Genomic DNA, 19,599 nt, shown 5'->3' on the forward strand with positions numbered 1-19,599 from the left:
TAAGCATTTGCAGAACTGAATAGGACCTGCTGCAAACCAGGGCTGTGGTTGCTTGGTCATCTCAGCTGTTTTTCTGATGGCAGTGGAGCTCATGAGATCTGCTTCCCTACAAAACTGTGTTTCTTCTCTCCTAAATGTCTTCCCCTGCTTTCCATGACAGCAGTACCTGTGAGTCACCTCTCGCGTCTGCCACAGCATTTACGGCTACTGGTTGGAAGAGATTTGAAATACAGGAATGGTTTCAGTGTTGTAGAGGAAATCTTCAGGACTTTCTTTTCTCAGGAAGTTTGGATGTTTATTGTGCCTTTTATTCCTGAACAAGGGTTTTTTTCCCCTCTCACATTATGTCCTAATCTGAACACCACAGTAGGCAATCATGAGACAGTGGCCATGGCCAGTGTGTCATGTTATGTGACTGCACAGAAAAGTCCTTTTCCCTAATGTCTCTGTCAGCTCAGGTAAACAAAATTCTCTTAAAAAAGTTTTTTGATATGCTGTCTGTGTCTTCCCAGCCTGTAATATGTCCTGTGGCCAGTGCTAATTGGCGAACAAAAATATACATGCTGATTTACCGGCACATTGCTATGAAGAACCGAAGATCTCACAGTCTTTCCTGCAGCAGAAAAAATAAGTTGATCGTTATTTTTTATCCAGACTTGAATTTTCTTAAAACTTGAAGAAATTTGGTTATTTTTCCAGACTACTTCCAGTTTTTCCACACTTAGTAGAAATTTGTCAACCACATTGTAGGTTATTTCTGGGAAGCCATAGCATAAATTGTAAGTCTTATTTTCTTACAAAATCAAGTTGAAATGATGAAAAATCCCTGCAAAGACAGGATTTAAAGAAATTTGCATAAGCATATATCTGTGCGGTATCTAAGTTCCAATCTAATAGGTGAGTGTGGATTAAAACCTACACAAACCAGGATAAGTAGATAAACAGATCACTTTCCTCCATTTCAGGCAGGGTGGAAACCACATTGATTCATCAGCTCTGGTTTCCCCTCATCCCCCTTAGTCTGTAGAAGGATTGTCCATGGGCAGTTCTCTGCAGTTGGTGTCATTTTAGCTGCATGTGTCTAAGAAGGTCTGGGATAACTGTCCTGAACAAGATCCAACGCTCCTATAACTCCTTAAGCACCCTTTTCCTGCACCGCCAGCATGACTGAGATACCTTTTTGCATGGAATAATTTGACAGCCGCTCCTTGTCTTCGGGCTATGGGTAAAATCAAGATTCTGCTGATATATTTTTGTTACGCATTTCATTCTAAGATTAGCAAGACCAATCTGTCTTCTGGATTCAGCTATCTTGGCGCTTCAAACTTGATACTGGGCACTGGCAGCATAGTGCTGCCCATGCTGCACGTGTCACGATTAGGGCTTTATCCTCACAGATGAGGCAATCTCACTAACTGTGTGTGCTTGTTGAGGTTAGGTTCAGGCTTAGACTGCTTTTTCACAGAACCCAAGGTTTCATGAACAGGCAGTCTTTCTACTAAGACAGCAGATAATGAGTAATACGGTGTGGAGGAATATTCAGCTTCAGTTTAGTCCCCAGACTTGGCAGCAGCGATTGATGATGAGAGGAAGGGCACCAAAGGAAGCGTTTGATTTAGCACTTCCACTGGGAAGCTGCTACCCTCAAGGAGCCACAAATACCTTGTTTCCTCCCTGCTATTTTCCCACAACATCCCAGGGAGCAGTAACAGAGCAATCACTGCAGCCTCGCTGGGCCACAGCTTTTCCCACTGGCACAAGAGGGAATCAAGAAATTATGTTCTGCTTTTGATTGTGTGCATAATGTCTGGTAGTTATTCAAACATGGTCATGGTACAGCGAAACAAAGATACTTCAACTGATTAAATAAAGCATAACTCCAAGGTAATTTGCAAGTCTTGTTTTGCTGGCTTGACAAACTGCAATACAGGGAAACAGGATCATAATGAATGCCAGTGATAGAAAATTATTTGGTTTTATCTGAAGTGCTGGCTTTATATACTTGGGAGAGGGCTATTTCTGTTATTATTGATTGCAATGGATGCCAAAGCAGCGTGAGGAGCACCAGCAGTGGTGGCAGCAAGCAGCAGCGGGACACACGAGGAGAGATACACATGGACCAGTAGAGGCTTGACCAAACAGGGGGCGTTCCCCCAGTAACTGACCCCAGACCCACTGACTGGATGAGACAGCAAGGCATGGAGCCTGCACCTGGCAGTGTGGGAGATTTGAGCAGGTGAAAACAACCAGCCCAGCTGATTGCAATGGATGCTGGAGTATATATATTTCCCAGTGGGCAGGCACGCATGCAGCAGAAAAAAGCACTGTCTTCTGCTTCTCCTCAGCTTCTAGCATCTGGAAGAACCAATGCAGCCGCACAGACAGAGCTTTGGTTCAGGCGTGCGACAACCCAGGTTTCCAGCTGTGCGACGTGTGAAGGGATATTCCTAGAGGTGGAAAGTGATTGCAAGCAAGACTGCAGGGGTGTGACCAGACTGATGAACTGCTCTGCTTGGTGGCTGAGCTGTAGGAGGAAGTGGGCAGACAGAGGAGCATTCGAGAGTTTGAGAGGGAGACTGATGAATGGAGCCATGCTCTGCTATCTATGATGCATAGAAGCCAACTCAGCATGGCCACTATGGAGGCAGGTCCTGGATCTGCTTTGTGCCAGGTGGAAGGCAGCATCACAAGGGATAAGGAGGGGTGGAAGAAGGTTACAGCACAGAGTGGTAAGAGAAACACCTCCTTACCTTCTAAGTTACCCTCTACAATACTCTTACAGAACAGGTACAAGGCCCTGGGTACGCTAGATGAAGCACATAATGAGAAAGAGGAGGAACCTGTGCAAGCAGTCTTGCCAAGATCAGAGAGCAACTCCTCGCAACAAGACCTGCATTAAGACCAGCGCTGAGAAGAAATGATGGCAAGTTATGGTCATTGGTGACTCCCTCCTGTGCAGAACAGAAGCACCCATTTGCAGACCAGACCCTCTTCTCAGGGAAGTTTACTGCCTCCCCGGGGCCCGAATTAGGGACGTCACCACAAGACTGAAGAGCCTAGTCCAACCTTCAGACTACTATCCGTTTCTGCTCTTTCATGTGGGTACAAATGATGGCGCAACAAGAAGTCTGAGGTCAATCAAAAGAGACTTCAGAACCCTGGGAAGACTGCTAAAAAATTTGGGAGCATAGGTAGCGTTTTCCTCAATCCTCTCAGTAATGAGGGGAGACTTCAGAAGAAACAGGCGAGGCCAGGATATCAATACCTGGCTCCAGGACTGGTGCCTGCGCCAAAACTTTCGGTTTTTAAACCATGGAAGAGCCTTCAAGAGACAAGGCCTGTTGGAGCCTGACGGGATCCATCTGTCCTGATGGGGAAAATGGGTCTTTGGGTGTAAGCTGGCAGGACTGATTGAGAGGGTTTTAAACTAGAATTGATAGGGCAAGGGGATACCAACAGGATTGCAGCAGGTAAGCCAAGGGTTGGCATGGCATTGCCAGAGAGTGGCAGTCCTAGTGGGAACATTTACACTGCTCCCAGAGCACAGAAGGCTCAGGAGCATATCTGAAATGCTTGTACACCAACACACGTGGTATGAGAAACAAACAGGATGAACTGGAAGCGTTGGTCAGCTCCCAGAGCTGCGATATCATTGATATTAGTGAGACTTGGTGGAATGAGTCACACGATTGGAGTGCTGGGATGGAGGGCTACAGGCTGTTCAGGAGGGGTAGGCAGGGCAGGCGAGGTGGAGGTGTCGCAGTATATGTAAGGGAGAGGTTTGATTGCACAGCCCTTACGGTTAGTGATGATGTGTTTGAGAGCCTCTGGGTAAGGATTAGGGGGATGGAAAACAAAGGAGATGTTGTAGTGGGTGTCTACTACCGATCACCCAGCCAGGATGTAAACACTGATGAGTTATTCTATAGGCAATTAGGAGAAATGTCTGGATCGGTAGCCCTTGACCTCATGGGAGATTTCAACTTCTCAGAACATCAACTGGGAATATCATAGTGCTGTGACAAGCAGGTCTTGGAAATTCTTGAAGTCTGTAGGAGATAACTTCTTGCCAGAGCTACTCAGTGAGCCATCTAGGAAAGATGCCCTCCTAGACTTGCTGTTTGTGAATAGAGAAGGACTCGTGGGGGATGTGATGGTAGGTGGCTGTCTTGGACACAGTGATCGTGAAACGGTTGAGTTTAAAATTTTCAGTGTGATGAGAAAAAAGGGCATCGGAGTTGCTACCCTGGACTTCAGGAGAGCAAACTTTAAGCTATTCAGGGAGCTATATAACAGAGTACCCTGGGAATCTGCTTTTGAGGCCTTAGGAGTCCACAAGTGCTGGTCAGTCTTTAAGAACGACCTTTTAGAAGCACAGGAGCAGGCAATTCCACTGTGTCGTAAGTCAAGCACGTGGGGCAGAAGACCAGCTTGACTGAACAGGGAACTCCTCGTGGAGCTCAAGAGGACAAATAAACTGTATGATCTCTGGATGTGAGGTCAGCCTTCGCAGGAAGATTACAGAGCTGTGGTTCGTTTATGCAGGGAGAAGACATGAAAGGCCAAAGCTCAATTAGAGTTGAAACTGGCCAGTGTTGTTTCAGATAACAAGAAGGACTTTTTCAAGTACGTTAATAGCAAGAGGAGGTCTAAAGAAAACATTAGACCAATACTGGTTGAAGATGGTCATCTAACTAACAGGGATGAAGAAAAAGCAGATGCATTTTTTGCCTGTCTTTAATAATACTGATAGACCTTGGGCTGCCTGGTCCCCTGAGTCAGAGGACCATGAGTGTGGGAACAGTGACTTTCCATTTGTGGACACTGAAATTGTAAGGGACTAGCTGTATCAGCTGAATGTTCAGAAGTCCACGGGGACTGATGGGATTCACCCCAGAGTACTGAAGGAGCTAGCAGATGTATGGCAGGACCCCTCTTGATCATCTACCAAAGGTCTTGGGAGCCTGGAGAGGTCCCTGCTGACTGGAAGCAACTGTGGGATGAACGGGTTTATGGTGTGCTGGGTGAACAACTGGCTGAAGGGCAGAGCTCAAAGGGTTGTGGTGAACGGGGCTATATCTGGCTGGTGACCAGTCCTCAGAGGTGTTCCTTGGGGTTCAATTCTAGTTGAATTGAATGGCCAGTTCCATTCAATATATTTATCAACAATCTGGATGCAGGAGTTGAATGCACCATTAGTAAGTTTGCTGATGACACCAAACTGGGAGGTGCTGTTGACTCTCTTGAGGGACAGGAGGCCTTGCAGAGGGCTCTAGATAGATTGGAGCATTGGGCTATGATTGATGGGATGAAATTTAACAAGTTCAAGTGCTGGATTCTGCACCTAGGATGGAGTAACGCCGGGCACAAGTATAAATTGGGAGAGGAGTGGCTGGAGAGCAGCCCTGCAGAAAGGGATCTGGGGGCGCTGGTTGGCAGCAGGCTCGATAGGAACCAGCAGTGTGCCCTCGCAGCCAAGAGGGCAAACCGCATCCTGGGGTGCATGAAACAGCACAACCAGCCGGTCAAGAGAAGTGACTATCCCACTGTATTCAGTGTTGGTGCGGCCCCACCTGGAGTACTGTGTGCGGTTCTGGGCTCCACCATTTAAGAAGGACGTTCAGGCACTTGAATGTGTCCAGAGGAGGGCAAGAAAGCTGGTGACAGTGCTGGAAGGCATGTGCTGTGAGGAGCGGCTAAGGACTTTGAGCTTGTCTAGTTTGGAGAGAGGGAGGCTGAGGGGCAACCTCATTGCTCTCTACAGCTTCCTGAGGAGGGGACATGGAGAGGGAGGTGCTGCTCTCTTCTCCCTGGCATCCAGGGGCGGGATGCCTGGGAATGGTTCAAAGCTGCACCGGGGGGGTTTAGACTGGATATTAGGAAACATTTCTTTGCCGAGAGGGTGGTCAAACACTGGAACAGGCTTCCTAGAGAGGTGGTCGATGCCCCAAGCCTGTCAGTGTTTAAGAGACATTTGGACAATGCCCTTAATAACACGCTTTAACTTTTGGTCAGCCCTAAAGTGGTCAAGCAGTTGGACTAGATGATTTTTGTAGGTCCCTTCCAACTGCACTATTCTATTCTGTTCTGTTACCTTAATTGTTTTATCTATCATTATTTGATATCCTGAATTTAATAGAAGGATCTCAATGTACCTTAATTGGATTTAATTCTTTATTAGTTTGCATTTTGGGGCTATAACTGGGATCCAGTTGTAGCAGTGCAAATCAGGAGCAACTTCACTGAAGTCCCTGGCAAAATCTGAATGATATGTTAATAAGATTCCATGCATAAAAAGAACAAATTAAATTCCTTGCTCAAAAAGTCTTCATACTGCCTTCACGTGGGGTATGAATATCTCAGTGTTTTTATTGTTATATTAGATACAGATACATGTGATTGCATCAATACATGCTGTATGCAACTGGTGTGTTGTCTGTGTATTTGCTCTTAGTGCAATAGCATCAATCTTACGAGCCTGGCTCGATCAGTGCTCTGAGGATTTCAGAGAGCCACCTGACTACCCGTGTTTGCTGAAGTTGCTGGATTACCTGAAGAGGAATATACCCGGCTCTGACCCGGAGAGGAGGGCGCAGAACCTCTTGGAGCAGTTCCAGAACCAAGAAGTGGAAAACGATGGTAAGTTACCTTTCCCTTCTGTCTTTCTGTTCTCCCAGACTGTACAGTACCACAGGGATTTATGTGGAGTACATTTTATCAACTGTCATGCTAATTGACAATATTGTGAGGCTCACCAGTGACTTTTTTCTTGTTTCTTTTTTAAAAAAAAAAAAAAAATCTCTGTATGAGGCTGCAGGTTCTGTGCGGGATGAAATAGTTGCACAGTGTAGGTGCCTATACCTGTTCATTCTGGGGTGGACTGGGAAATCCAGCACTTCTCTAATATTTAGCCGAAGCTTTGAGATTGCTGCAGCAGCTAAGTGGTTAATTGTCAGCACACTTCTCATGTCACTGAGTTAAAACACACAGCTGCTCTTTAGCTGGTCTTCTCATTTCAAGCCCCCTCACCCCAAGAAAAACCTAAACCAACAAAAAGCAAAATACAGAGCTGTGACAAAATACAGCGTGAGTCACAAGCCTTGTTGTCATGAAGCTTTTCTTCCTAGTTACCATCATGTCAAAGGAAGTGTCTGTGGCTGTTTTTTCCTATTTGAGTGGCCGGCTGCTGGTATCCAAGGACAGAGGAAAAACTTACGTTATTGGGGGTCACAATCTACTGAAACAATAGTGAACTGTAGTAACACAAATATGCTGTGTGCAGCGTCAATCCTGACACATACCCTTATCCTGCTCAGAAAGCTTCCTGTGCCATAAGCTGAAAAGTCATAGGAGCTCATGTAGTCTGTGAATGAGAACTAGAATCAACTTCCAGCTTTGGTAGAGAGGCGAGAGAGAATAACTCATGTAATAAAGGACAAAGGAAATGACAGGAAAAAAAAAAAAAAACCAACTCAAAACATTTCATCCCATAAAAATCATGTCTGCCGGATGTTCCAGAAATACCATGTCAATGCATAATACTGTGAAATGCCAAATTAACTCGGTCATTAACACATACATGAAAAAGAGTACCACATAGAGCTCAGGCATTTTCCTTATTGAACGCAGGTAAGTGAACAGGATTGCTAATATGTGCCCATTGATGTCCTTTCCTGGGTTTGGTTCCCACAGGTCAAACAAAGAAAAACGTCACGAGAGCTATATTTGGGTTCATCTGTTGTTCAAAGTGAGCAGAAGTTCCCAGCAGCCCTGCTTCTGCATTTGTTTCCTCAAGTAACAGTTGAAAAAGTTCTTTTCCAAGTTATAGATGGGTCAATTTTGAATGATAACATTTTCCAAATTGTGGCAGAATAGAGGCTGTTAATTAGAATGAAATAAGAGGAGGAGAACACAGTTAATATGCAGGGTCTGCAGAGAAGAGTTTTAGAGTTGTCACTATATCAGAGCTCCATCTTTGTTCATTTTGGAGATTTCTTTCAAAATTCTTAACGTGTTGTCTGCAATCAAGACTTGCTGATAATTTTTGTTCTAAAGCATTCATATTGTGCTATGAATTTACAAATTTGGGTCCTAATCCTACAGTTTGATTTGTGTAATCAGACCTCCATTCAGTGCTGCCATCAGCCATGCCAGTAGATTAGATTGCAGTACCAGATACATAGATAAAAGCTGTTCCCCCAGCCTCAGTGCTTGTAGCTTGAGCAATACAAAGCAAGGTGAGTCAGAGACTGCAAATTCAGAAGGGGCACGTGTTTGCGCTCATTGAAGTCAAGAGGGCAGCTGGACTTTGAGAGGGCTAAATGGATCAGAGCGATTTGAAGATGATGAGATACTCGAGTACAAGAGGTTTCCAGCTTCTTGTGGAGTAGGGAGAAGACTGGTTGCACATTTATGAAGGTGAGAGAGAAAGAAGAAAAAGAGGCATGAAAAAAGAACAGGAAAATATTGCGTTGCACTCCAGGACCTGACTTTGAGGGTGCTGTGAGGTTTTGAGTTGGGCTGCAACTCAGTGATGAGGATTTTCAGTTGAATTTCAAGAGCTGAAAGGAAAATGAGGAGTTACATAGCCAAAAAGAGAGAGAAAAAAGTGTAACTCTTGTAACAGTTCAGAAGAAGTCCATTTAATTATGCATATTGTTAAAAAACAGCCACAGAAAAATGATGCTGGAACAGAGGTCTCCATTTATCACATTTAGCTCTGTCAATAAATTTTGCAATTGGAATGTACAGATGGAAATCTAATACAGCCTGTAGTTACCATTTGTTACATCAAAACGGTAGCAGTTTACATTGATGATTAGGTTTTTCTAATTAATGAAGAAAGGAAAAATGAAGTATTTTGAAAAACAATGATGAAGTATCACTTTACTTGCTTTTGTTGCTTTGATGTCTGTTGTGCTTTAATTGGATACGAAGCATTGCATAACATACTCTGAAATGCACTGCTTGTTTTTGTTAATGAAATCTCACTAGTGGTAAACTCAGTACTTTTGTTGTTAGTCTTCAACAAGTCCATTTTTTTTTTCTCTCCCTTCTTTTGGAGTTGCTGTCGCCTTACAGTAAAAAGGATTAGGAAGAGGATTTATTTTCAGGGATTTTCTGTTTGACTTCCTCTACCATGGGAAATAAGGGCATATTTCTTTGTGTTTTAATGTGGCTTTGTTCCCAACCTGTGGGAGCCAAAAGGTGACATGGGAACATCTGTGAAATCCCTTAGCTTCTGCACTGGATCAGGTCCCTTAATGAGGACAGCTCTCCTCTCTCACCTCTTCACTGCTGCCCAGTGCAAATTTAGAAGAAGCATTCAGCTGAATGCTGTAGGTGCTCGCTGTATTCCCTTTTCTGGGAAAAATTCCCAGAGAGGAAGGTGAGGTGAGGTGATGGATGCTGGAATAAACTCTCTTCCATATAGTCCATGTAGCCCTGTGAAGGCAGAAACGGTGCCAAGAAAATATCTCCTTTTATTTCCACACATGGGAGATGAAATCTGGATATAAGAGCATTCCTAATGCAATAGTTTGGGGATATAACTGCAGTCTTGTCCCTTTGCAGTTTGCTTTTTTATCAGATTATAAAAATGCATAAATACTGAGAAGTAGATTAACAAAATTCTGCAATGTTAATAAGGAAGTTTTGTTTGGGTGGTGGTGGTGTTTTTTCTTTTAGAAGAATGGTTAGCGAATGGGTTAAGCCACTTCTCAGCTAAGAGACCCTGAACAGCTCAATTCTCTCTATTTCTTTTTCTTCCACCTCTTCTTTGCCAGTGTAATCTTCTGCTCATCATCTTACTCACTAAAATACGCAGCACAGTGGAGCCATTACCTCAGGCAGGACTCTCTGGGCATTCTGCTATAATATATACAGTGATGTTTTAAAGTAAACAAACATCTGCTTTGATTCACTGTTTGCTGTATAAATTTACTAAGTTGTGTTTTCCATCCTGGACAGATGGGTTCCATATCACTTCCCCCTGTAACCTATATGATGAAGAGGAACTGGAGATCAGCAGTTCAGAAGAATTCTCTGTTTTCCAAGAAGACCTTGTGGCAGAACAGTTGACATACATGGATGCAGTATGTAGAGTATATGTACTACTTGAAATGCTAGGGGCTTCTAAAATTTTTTTTAAAGTTATGTCAGTATAAGTGTAGTGTTCCAGAGCAGGTCTGTTGTTGGGACACAGAACACAGTTCTGCTTGGTTATCAAAACTTGCTTTGTTTATTGGGCTTTTTCCTCCAGTCATTCTGAAGTTTGGTGTTTTGGTTTTTTGTTGTTGTTGTTTTTAAAGTGTGAATGTATACTGTGTAGCCTTTTTTTGCAAAGTTTAATATTTGACACCTGAGAAATAGCACATTTTGACTATATTGCTACCTGGCCTAAAGATGTATAGGTACTCTTAACTGTAGTGCTCTAATTTGGTTTGTCTGTATCAATCTCCTTCAAAGTATCATTATATAAAAAAATTTCCCTTTGGTTATGCAACTGATATAAAGGTATCTCTTATTTTCCCAGGACTATTTAGCTGAGAGTTCTTTTAGGGCATCAAGCCTATAAAGAGTATGTCAAAGTGTCTATTTTAAACTAAGAGAAAACAAATACTTACCTTTTAATACCATATTAGATTTAGATCCAATTTGTACTGTAAACATGCATTTCTTTTTGTGGACAATAGACATCTAGGGAGACTCCCACTGACTTACCTCTATTTCACTCTAGAAACTCTTCAAGAAAGTTGTGCCCTACCACTGTTTGGGATGCATCTGGTCTCGAAGGGATAAGAAAGAAAACAAGCACCTGGCACCTACCATCAGAGCCACTATCTCTCAGTTCAATGCAGTTACCAAATGTGTTGTCAGCACTATCCTGAAGAGCAAAGAACTCAAAACACAGCAAAGAGCCAAGATCATTGAGAAGTGGATTCATATTGCACATGTAAAGCATTTATTCTAGACTGTTTAATGTTTCTTGTGCGGGTGCCTTGGAGTGAGGGAGTTGGGAGGGGAGAAAGGGGTTGTATGCATTGGTCCCAGGCCAGTGAACATCTTAGCTCTAATTCTTTCTATTTTTGACTGACTTCCTTTGTAATAGCAAATGAAATGTTGCCGTTCCTCTCCTTAGTTCCCTCCCCACCATGGAAACGGGGTTGATGCTTGTCTTTTCACAGGGTTGGGAGTGCTAATTAACGGGTGAGGCAGATACTGTGTCTTGCAGGTGGGGAGCGCTGTATACTTTATCAAGTAACGTTTATAGTAAGATAGGTATAAATTCAGACAGTTTGCTTCCCTAGGAAGAAAATACTGCTCATATCAGTGAAAGAAGTGAAGCGATGGTTGATATCATCCAAAAGTTAGACTTGTTTTCAGAGGAAAGTTTAATAAGAATGGAGTAAGACTGGTAGTGGCACAGGCAGTGGGCACAGTCAGAGTAGGCTTTGCGCTTACCCACCTTTGGCCATTCATGTTCAGTCAGAGAGAGTCATGCTCCCTCTCCTGTGTCTATGAACACCATGGGAGTTGAAACCAGATATGATGGAAGACAGCACAACTGTTTTTCTTTTTATACCTTTATATATGTGTGTGTGTGTGTGTGTATATATGAAAGTAAAGTAAATACAAGGTTTTAAGTAAGTGCAGACAAAGGTAACTTACTTCTAGGAAGCCGTAGCCTCTTTAACATGGAAAAAATGAAATTATTGTTTGTACTCTTTTGTTTTGAAAAATTCTTGAGGCTGAAAAGTCATTTGCCTGCTGAGTTATTCACTGTTTACATCAGGTATACAAACAGGCTGGGTTTAGAGGGGGTGAGAGGTGCAAGCAGTGACCAGAAAAAATAAGTAGAGTTACAATATGGTACCAGTCTCCCCATCAGCTTACCTTTCTGCTTTATCATTGCCTCGCGTGTTTCTCTAACACATTTTTACTCTTTGCTGCAATTCCTTTGTCTTGTAGCAGATTGTGTGTTTCTTAATCGTTGCGCGAAAGGGGTTTGCATGCCTTCTTTACGTAACTGTAGTTTGCTAATTTCTTAGATTTTATCTTTAATAATTTACTGTAACCTTTTTAACTCCTCTCAGAGCACTGGGCAGCTGGCAGTAAACTAGATCTCTCTTTTGAAGAGAACATTTAAAGCACTTTCATGTGGATATGTGTTGACTTTTGTTTTAAGAATCACATGGATTCTTTCCGAGCTATACAAAATAAGCAGTCATAAAAAGCTTAAGCCAAACAGAGGCTTTCCAACCTTGACAATGCACTTCTATGCTTCCAGAGGCAGTATTGTTAGTCCTGGCACCTAAGCTCTGGCAACTGCATGGTTCAGGAAACTGGTATGGGGAAGTAGTCTTTCACCTCTCATTTGGCACTTAGGTTGACTCGTTTTTGTTATCATCTGACGGCTGCTTTATAGCCCATGTGAATGGATTAGGAAGTTTGATTCCTATTTTCTGTGTGCAGATCTTTAAGTTGCAGAGGGTACCAGCTAAAGGGGCCTTCATGGGGCAGACTGGGGTGCAGCTGGGACGAGCAGGTACGAAGCAGCTTCCTGCTCATCACAGGGCAGCAGGGAGGACCAGGGAAGCCAGGACAGGCAGCACGCTCATCATACTTGTTCTGTGGATATAGAATTTTGTTCTCCACCTCTGTTGATTCAGTACTTCTCCCTTTACTTAATTCATACACATAATTAAATACTCCAGTCTTAGCTAAGCACATGAAAAATGCATGTGCACGCTCTACAAAATAATTGCACATGTAGAACAGCTAGTTGTATATATACTTAGCTGCCCACTTCTGAAGAAAGTTGCTTGCTTTGTGCATGCAAATGAGTGTTTTGAATAGTTAGATGCCTGAATTAGAAAATAATCCACTCATTAAAGTGCAGTTATTCACTGACAACTCTGTAACTTAGCAGCATAGAGTTCCATGTTTGTTATCCGTTCGTGACTTTTGGATCCAGTGTCTTGGAATACTTTTTCTAACTGCCAGCCCTCTCTGCTCCACCTAGATCTAAGATTCCTGAGCAGGATCAGCCAATTTAAGTCACACAATATTTTCTTTAAAAATAAAAAGTAAAAATAAAATCATTAATATCCTGTTATGCTTAATTTTTTTAAATCAAAGTTGCTTCTGCACAGGATTCTTTCTGGTTTTCCCCTTGTGAAGGACACAGCATGAAGCAAAGTTATTCAAACCAGTTTTAAAAATTCTTCTTATATACAAATGAAAGCTTGCTAAAGTTTAGTCTGCAGTCAGTTAAATCATTGAGAACACACAATCCAATATTGAATTCTTAATGTGCTTTAAATTATGCAACATGCAGTTAAGTCAAGATGGTTCCAAATTGGATCTTCCAGTCCAAACCCCTGTTGTATTTGAAAAAAAAAAAAGAAAGGCTAAGAATTGGTGCCTCTAAATCTATGTTCTCCCCAGCCTGAATTTCAAGTTGAACATAAAGAAAGAAGGGCCTCCTTCTCAAATGTGTCAATCTCTGAAGAAGAGCTGTTATGTGGCTTCTTTGGCCCCAAACCATGCAAAAATAGCTTTCAGCTCGTGTGTCCTACCACATCATTTTGAACTTGGTCTTTATCTAGACTAACTGCCAACCTGCTTCAAGTGCTGTCTGCTCAGTCTGTCTTCTTAAGCCACACTTTGTTAAATGTAGCCTCCTAAGTTGCACAAAGTTTTTTTTGTTTGTTTGTTTTTGTAAATAAATGGAAGTAAATGTACTTCCCTTAGTTGTTCAGTCAATTTTAATACAACTCATGAACAGAGTTGCTGATATATTAAGGTCTGACTTTTGTTTATGCTAAGGTTGCTTTACATTTGTTCAGTCCTACAAAGGAAATAAATTATGTCTATTTTCACTGTAAGGATCCTTTATGTAATCAGCATTAATAGTATAATAATCAGCCCCATAAAAATTTGCAGAAGTGGAATTGTAGTTTGAATACTTTCTCATCTACATGCAACAGTCAAATTGGCATGTGTTTTGTCTGCTTAATTTGCGTGTACAGACACCTGTTTGTGAGAGCTTGTATTTCCAAGAGTTTCTTAAGTCTGTGGTGCCCATGCTCTGGTTCATGAGCCACCAACAGATTTACAGGAGTTCCCTGAAGAGTCACAAGCCAGACTTCCCCCCCCACCCCTTGCTTCCATCTGCTTTACCAGGAATCTGTGCTATTTTTTTGAGAATTAAGTTTTTCAGTATCCTTTTCTATCAGAGCTTTTGCCACAGAGAAGCTGCATAAGAAATGTCTATAAACCAGTCTCTCTGTTAGGATTTGATCCCAACTCTGGAAAAGCTGGGAAGGTTTTTCTCTTTAACAGTGTACACATACTTGAATAACAGGTTATTCCTTTGCATGTCTTTATTTTTAATTGACACAAAAATGATTGAGGGTTTACATTTTAAATACCACATACAAAGAGGCAAACCCTGTTTTTTCCCCTAAAGGGTAAAAGGGATTGGTAACTATAAAGAGCTTTTTAAGAAGTGTAACATTTGTGCTTTTTAGTCTGGTTTCATGGTCTCAGTTCCACTTTTATTTTTACTAGGAGAACTGGAAGCTGTAACACTGCAACACAACCACAAATACATGAAAGTGAGGAAAACAAGATATAAGTGCCAAAGCCCATAAAGTGTTTGGTGGCTGGAGGGGGGAGTGATATTTTTGATGCTCAATATTTGTACAGCTGCCTGCTTAGTAGTGAGAATGCGTAGCAAGCATGACACCGGTCAAACAGAAGAGCACCAACATATTCGTAATGCTGACATTTAATGCTCCTGTATTTCTAACCGCTCCTTTCACAGGAATGTAGGATCCTGAAAAATTTTTCCTCCTTGAGGGCCATCATTTCAGCACTGCAGTCCAACTCCATCTATCGGCTAAAGAAGACCTGGGCGTGTGTTCCAAAGTAAGCTTCCCCCTCCACTCCTGTGGTTAGCCCAAAACAAAGGCAAAAAGCTCAGTGCCCTTTCTTTTCATCTTGTTCTTCTCAGTCTTCCTATTTGGCTCCTTCATGGACATCTGTTCTCTTAGAAGAACCTCTCATTCCTGTGAGGCTCAGACCCCTTTTTTGGGTCTGACTGCTGTGAGCTCCTCTTTCATATATTGAGGGGACAACCTGCCCTCAGGGATACTGGGTCTCTTCTGTCCTTTATAGCATATTGGATCTTCCACAGCCTATTTCGAAAAACTATGGGACTAGCTACTCACCCACCTCATGCACACCGCTCTCGGAAGGTCAGCAAAAGGGCACCATGATGCTTGCCTGTTGTCTACTTTCCCGTGAAGTTGGAGGAGGTCTGGGTTGCTACCAACCCTCACTAATCCTCTCCTGGTCCTGACATTTCTTAAAACATATCCCTAAACTACAAAATCCAAATCTGTATTGAAGGCAATATTTCTTACAGGGGAATAACTTTTTGTGCAACTGGCATATTTACTGCATGCCAAACAGACACCAGAAATCTCTGTGTAGGAAAGATGGTGTTCTGCTCATTCAGTTTGGGAAGAATAGATTTCTTTCCTTTGCCTTTGATAAACAAAGAAAAGTGTCACTCTGCCACGCAGTATACTTCTGCATTTCCCCTAGAAAGAGGTGGGTCTTTCCTTCCGCTGCCCCGTGTTGCTGTTCCTGATCAAAATATTGCTATCTCATGTTTACAGTCTCGGGTAATAGAAAGGGACTCATATGCTTAAATGCTTCTAGCTTTCCAGAGTGCATGGAACACAGCAAAAATGAAGTACTTAGGATACCTCTCACAGCTATTTTTCTGTTCCGTTGTATCTATTTACCCACTTTCTTACAACAATCTCATACCCTGCAGTGTGATTGAAAACACTGCTCTCATAGGTCTGCATACCTATGGCATTTCTTTGTGATGCTGTCAAATGAGGCCTGACTTTACTGGGAGCACCAGAAGATCCCGCGAATGTTCCTAGTAGATGTGCAGCATCTCACTGGATGCATTTTGGTAGTGTTATCTTTTATGTGCCCAACTGTTAACGATTCATGAGGAAAAAAAGCTGAATAGTAATCTGATCTGATTTAGGGTGCTTACTAATAACCTAAATGATTTAATCTTTTCCTATACAGGGACATAATGCTGATGTTTGAAGAGCTGTCTGATATCTTCTCGGACCATGACAATTATTTGACAAGTAGGGAGCTGCTGATGAAGGTGAGAATTAGCTTGAGTTGCAAGGCTTGTGATCTCAATCAAAGCTGAGGTTAGCCCTTTTTCTAACCGGCTGCCAAAGCTCATCTTTCCCTGAACTACTGTATGTGGTGCTGCAGGGAAGACAGGTCTGCAAAATCTGTGCTTTTCTACTGGGCGGAGAGGTGATTTCATTGTTCCTGAAAAAACCTACGCTAGCATTAGCCTCTTGAGCTTGGATACCCACAAACAGCAGGCTGCAGCAGCACAGATTCTGTGGAGTTGTTCACAAGACAGCAGGTCAGGACCCCTTGGAGCCCCTCAGGTTGAATGCCACGCTGCTGTAGTTAGGTAACTGGTAACGCTCCCTTGGGCATGGTGATGTCTAGCTCAAGAATAGCCATGTGCACCGTATCGTACCTGTGATAGCGCTGGAGCCACAAGCAGAGTGAAGAGGTCCTGCACAGTGTAATTTTACTGAGATGAGTTACAAATTAGCACTTTGGCTTTATACTGCTCTGTATATAGAGATGAAGCGCTAGCTTGTGCACCCCTTGAGCAGACCTGGAAAGGCTCAGGTTTGCACTGGTAAGTGCAGAGCATCTCCAAACGAGATTCTCAACTGGGTTGCACCACTGTAGTGCTTTTGACTTCACTGGAACAATGCTGCTTAGCTTCAGCTGAAGAATTAAACCAAGATGTTTATCCAACTATCCCATACCTTTCTTGGAACTAGAAAACAGGGCTGGGAATTTTGAAGGAACAGGCTTCCTGCTCTGTGTGTGGCCAGATGGACAACAAAGCAGGCTCTGTCTGAAACAGTTTGACTTGTGCGCTCTCCTGGGCGGACCCCAACAAGCTCAGGAGCTTGAAAGGAGTGAGGAAGAATAGAGGGAAAGGTTATATTCTGTAGAAACTGAGGAATGTTTGTGGCAGTTTTTTCTGTTTACATAAAAAAGTTTCTATAAACTGGCTAACCAGTTTAGTTTCTGGCAGTTCTATCCAGTCTATCTGGCATTTGTACCTTACCCCTTTGCCTTGGTGTTTTGCTCAAGAATGATGGGTGAGCACATTCAAACCTGTCTGTTTTTTTCTAATCATCCATTTATCAACATCTGTAGCTAAATTTTAAAGCAGGTGAGACAATAATAAGTGTAGAGGGAAAAGGTGTGTTCAGAATAGCTTATTTAACTAAATATTAAAAAGACAAAACAACAACTCAGTCTGAGCCCAGACCTTCTGGCTCCCAACAAATCACTCTCTCCAGCTGCTGTAAGTCGATTTGCAAAACATTTTGAAAGCAGTGAGAGGGGAAAAATTCCACAGAATAGCTAGAACCTCTCTCCTACTTCTTGTCTTGGACCGTTTTGTAACGATTAGAGGATTAATGTCCACTGAATCCTTAAAGTCTTTGTTTTCTTTCACTATAAATAGAGTCTCTAGGGAAGCCGTGTTTGACCTTGCCTATCCATCCTGCAAATTTAAGTGTAGAGCAGACAAAATGCCATATGAAACAGGTTGGCCAGTGTGGAGAAGGGAGCACTGTGTTCTCTCCTTCCCAAACAACGGCTCGGCTGCAAGCTGCAGTTGTAGCTTCTGTGCCTGCCTGCTGTCTGCTGTTAGAGAATATTGAGTTTACCTTTCATTATCTTGAAGACATTGAGACAACACTCCTTTTTTCATTTGCTCCTGTTTTTCAGGCAAGGAAGGAAATACAGTTTGAGTGATCTGTCCATTAACTGTGACTGAGAGAAGGAAATGTTGTAATGAGAGGATCTTTAAAAGTGCAGGCTGTTGTCTGTGCCTCTTAAAAAGACATTGATAATGATTCATAACCCCTCTATCTGGCCACTGGAAAAAATAACAGTAACTCCCAGCATCCCGTATGGATCCAGGGAAATAAAGGCTACAGATCTATTGTGAAATAGCTCATCCATTCATAGGAAAGCTTGAATTGTGGAGATGAAAACCTAGTACATCCATTTCCTGCGTGGTTTTGGATTAGTCAATAAGCCACAGAGGGTAGTTGCTGGATCTCTATGTTGCAGCATAAGAAAAACAACTAAGCATTACATAAGATAGAGATGTTTACTCGGAGCAGTCCTGATTAGTAAATTAAACAGAAATTCTGAGGCCAAGAGTGGCAGGATAGAGTTCAGAGAAGTGTCTGGACACCTGAAGTATATCTAAGCTTCTCTGATTTAAACTCTCAGGAGATTTTCAGCAGCACTTAGCTTTGGCCAGAGTAGAGTTATTTTGCAGAAAAATTCCCTTATGGTCATCTTGTGGGATTTTGTCCAAAATTCCCAATCAGTGTACGAGTCCCAGAAAATTAGCACGTGTACGTATACATGCATGTACCTGCACAGCAAATATTTTTGCTGGCCTAGCTTGCCTGGATAAATGTATTTGCAATTATTTTATACAACCGTAGCTGCCAGCTTACCACTTAGCTCCTCCATTAATTGCCTTTTAATTCCCTTACAGGAAGGAACATCCAAATTTGCGAATCTGGACAGCAGTGTGAAAGAAAATCAGAAAAGGACACAGAGGCGACTGCAACTTCAAAAAGATATGGTGTGTCTGGGGTCCTTTTCCTACCCTTTTTGAACTGGTAACATGATTAACCCTAATTGGTGGATTATATAAGAAGCAAAATCTAGAAAGGTATTTATTTTACTGTGAGTGTGCAGTAGGTGATGCTCTTGAATGTGCCCTCTGTCAAGCAAAACAATCACATCAGTGCTATTGATTAGCTGACACAAAGCAAGTGAACCGAAAGATTTAGACTGAATGTGCAGTCAGAATGTTTGTCCCTGTAAGTATATGCCCAAAGCTGTATTTCCCTTATGCTGTGGATCATAGCAAGCAGGTAATACTATGTGTGCGTATATATAGTGTGCATGGAGAGAGAGAGACAATCCCACACGTGCATGCATCTGTACGTATAAACAATTATAAAGTGGGATCCATGCTGCACCCAGCTCAAGCTGTATGGCCTACACTGAGCTGCCAAGCTGTAACAGCTATGGTTTTTAGTGCAACCCAGCTGTCCTTTTACTCTGGTAACACCCGTCTGTGTACTGAAATGCTGGAGGAAATGGATATGCAAAGCATCAGCATAGCCACTGTGTTCAGTGATCTGATGCTGAGAATGCTCAAAGATTTCAGGATTTGGTGGACATACGCAGGGGCCACATTATGTTCCCTCGTGCCAATCTTCCCCTGTCCCTTGCAAGGGGATAACTGGATGTATAGTCTTGCTGCTCCTGTCCCCACTTGCATTTGCTTCACATCCCAACCAGCTGTTCAGGATGGATGCTGAGCCAAGGGTTTGGCCTTAGCTTCAAGTCTTCCAGAAATTTACTAAAACTGTCGTATAAAATGGTAATAAATGATTGATGGATATAAACATGTGT

The 19,599-nt window shown here is 42.5% G+C and overlaps 1 protein-coding gene across 1 annotated transcript in view; it reads left to right on the forward strand.

Moving 5' to 3' along the window:
• The window catches only part of RGL1 (ral guanine nucleotide dissociation stimulator like 1), an 84,418-nt gene that overhangs the window by 51,406 nt on the left and 13,413 nt on the right, over nucleotides 1–19,599 (forward strand). The window contains exons 5-10 of the mRNA XM_082312199.1: nucleotides 6,455–6,639; nucleotides 9,970–10,094; nucleotides 10,739–10,954; nucleotides 14,831–14,934; nucleotides 16,120–16,204; nucleotides 18,668–18,757. Of these exons, the coding sequence (XP_082168325.1) occupies nucleotides 6,455–6,639; nucleotides 9,970–10,094; nucleotides 10,739–10,954; nucleotides 14,831–14,934; nucleotides 16,120–16,204; nucleotides 18,668–18,757 (805 nt within the window). The remainder of the gene's footprint in view (nucleotides 1–6,454; nucleotides 6,640–9,969; nucleotides 10,095–10,738; nucleotides 10,955–14,830; nucleotides 14,935–16,119; nucleotides 16,205–18,667; nucleotides 18,758–19,599) is intronic.

The sequence above is a fragment of the Platalea leucorodia genome (assembly GCF_965183815.1).
Source record: "Platalea leucorodia genome assembly, chromosome: 5".
Taxonomy (NCBI): domain Eukaryota; kingdom Metazoa; phylum Chordata; class Aves; order Pelecaniformes; family Threskiornithidae; genus Platalea; species Platalea leucorodia.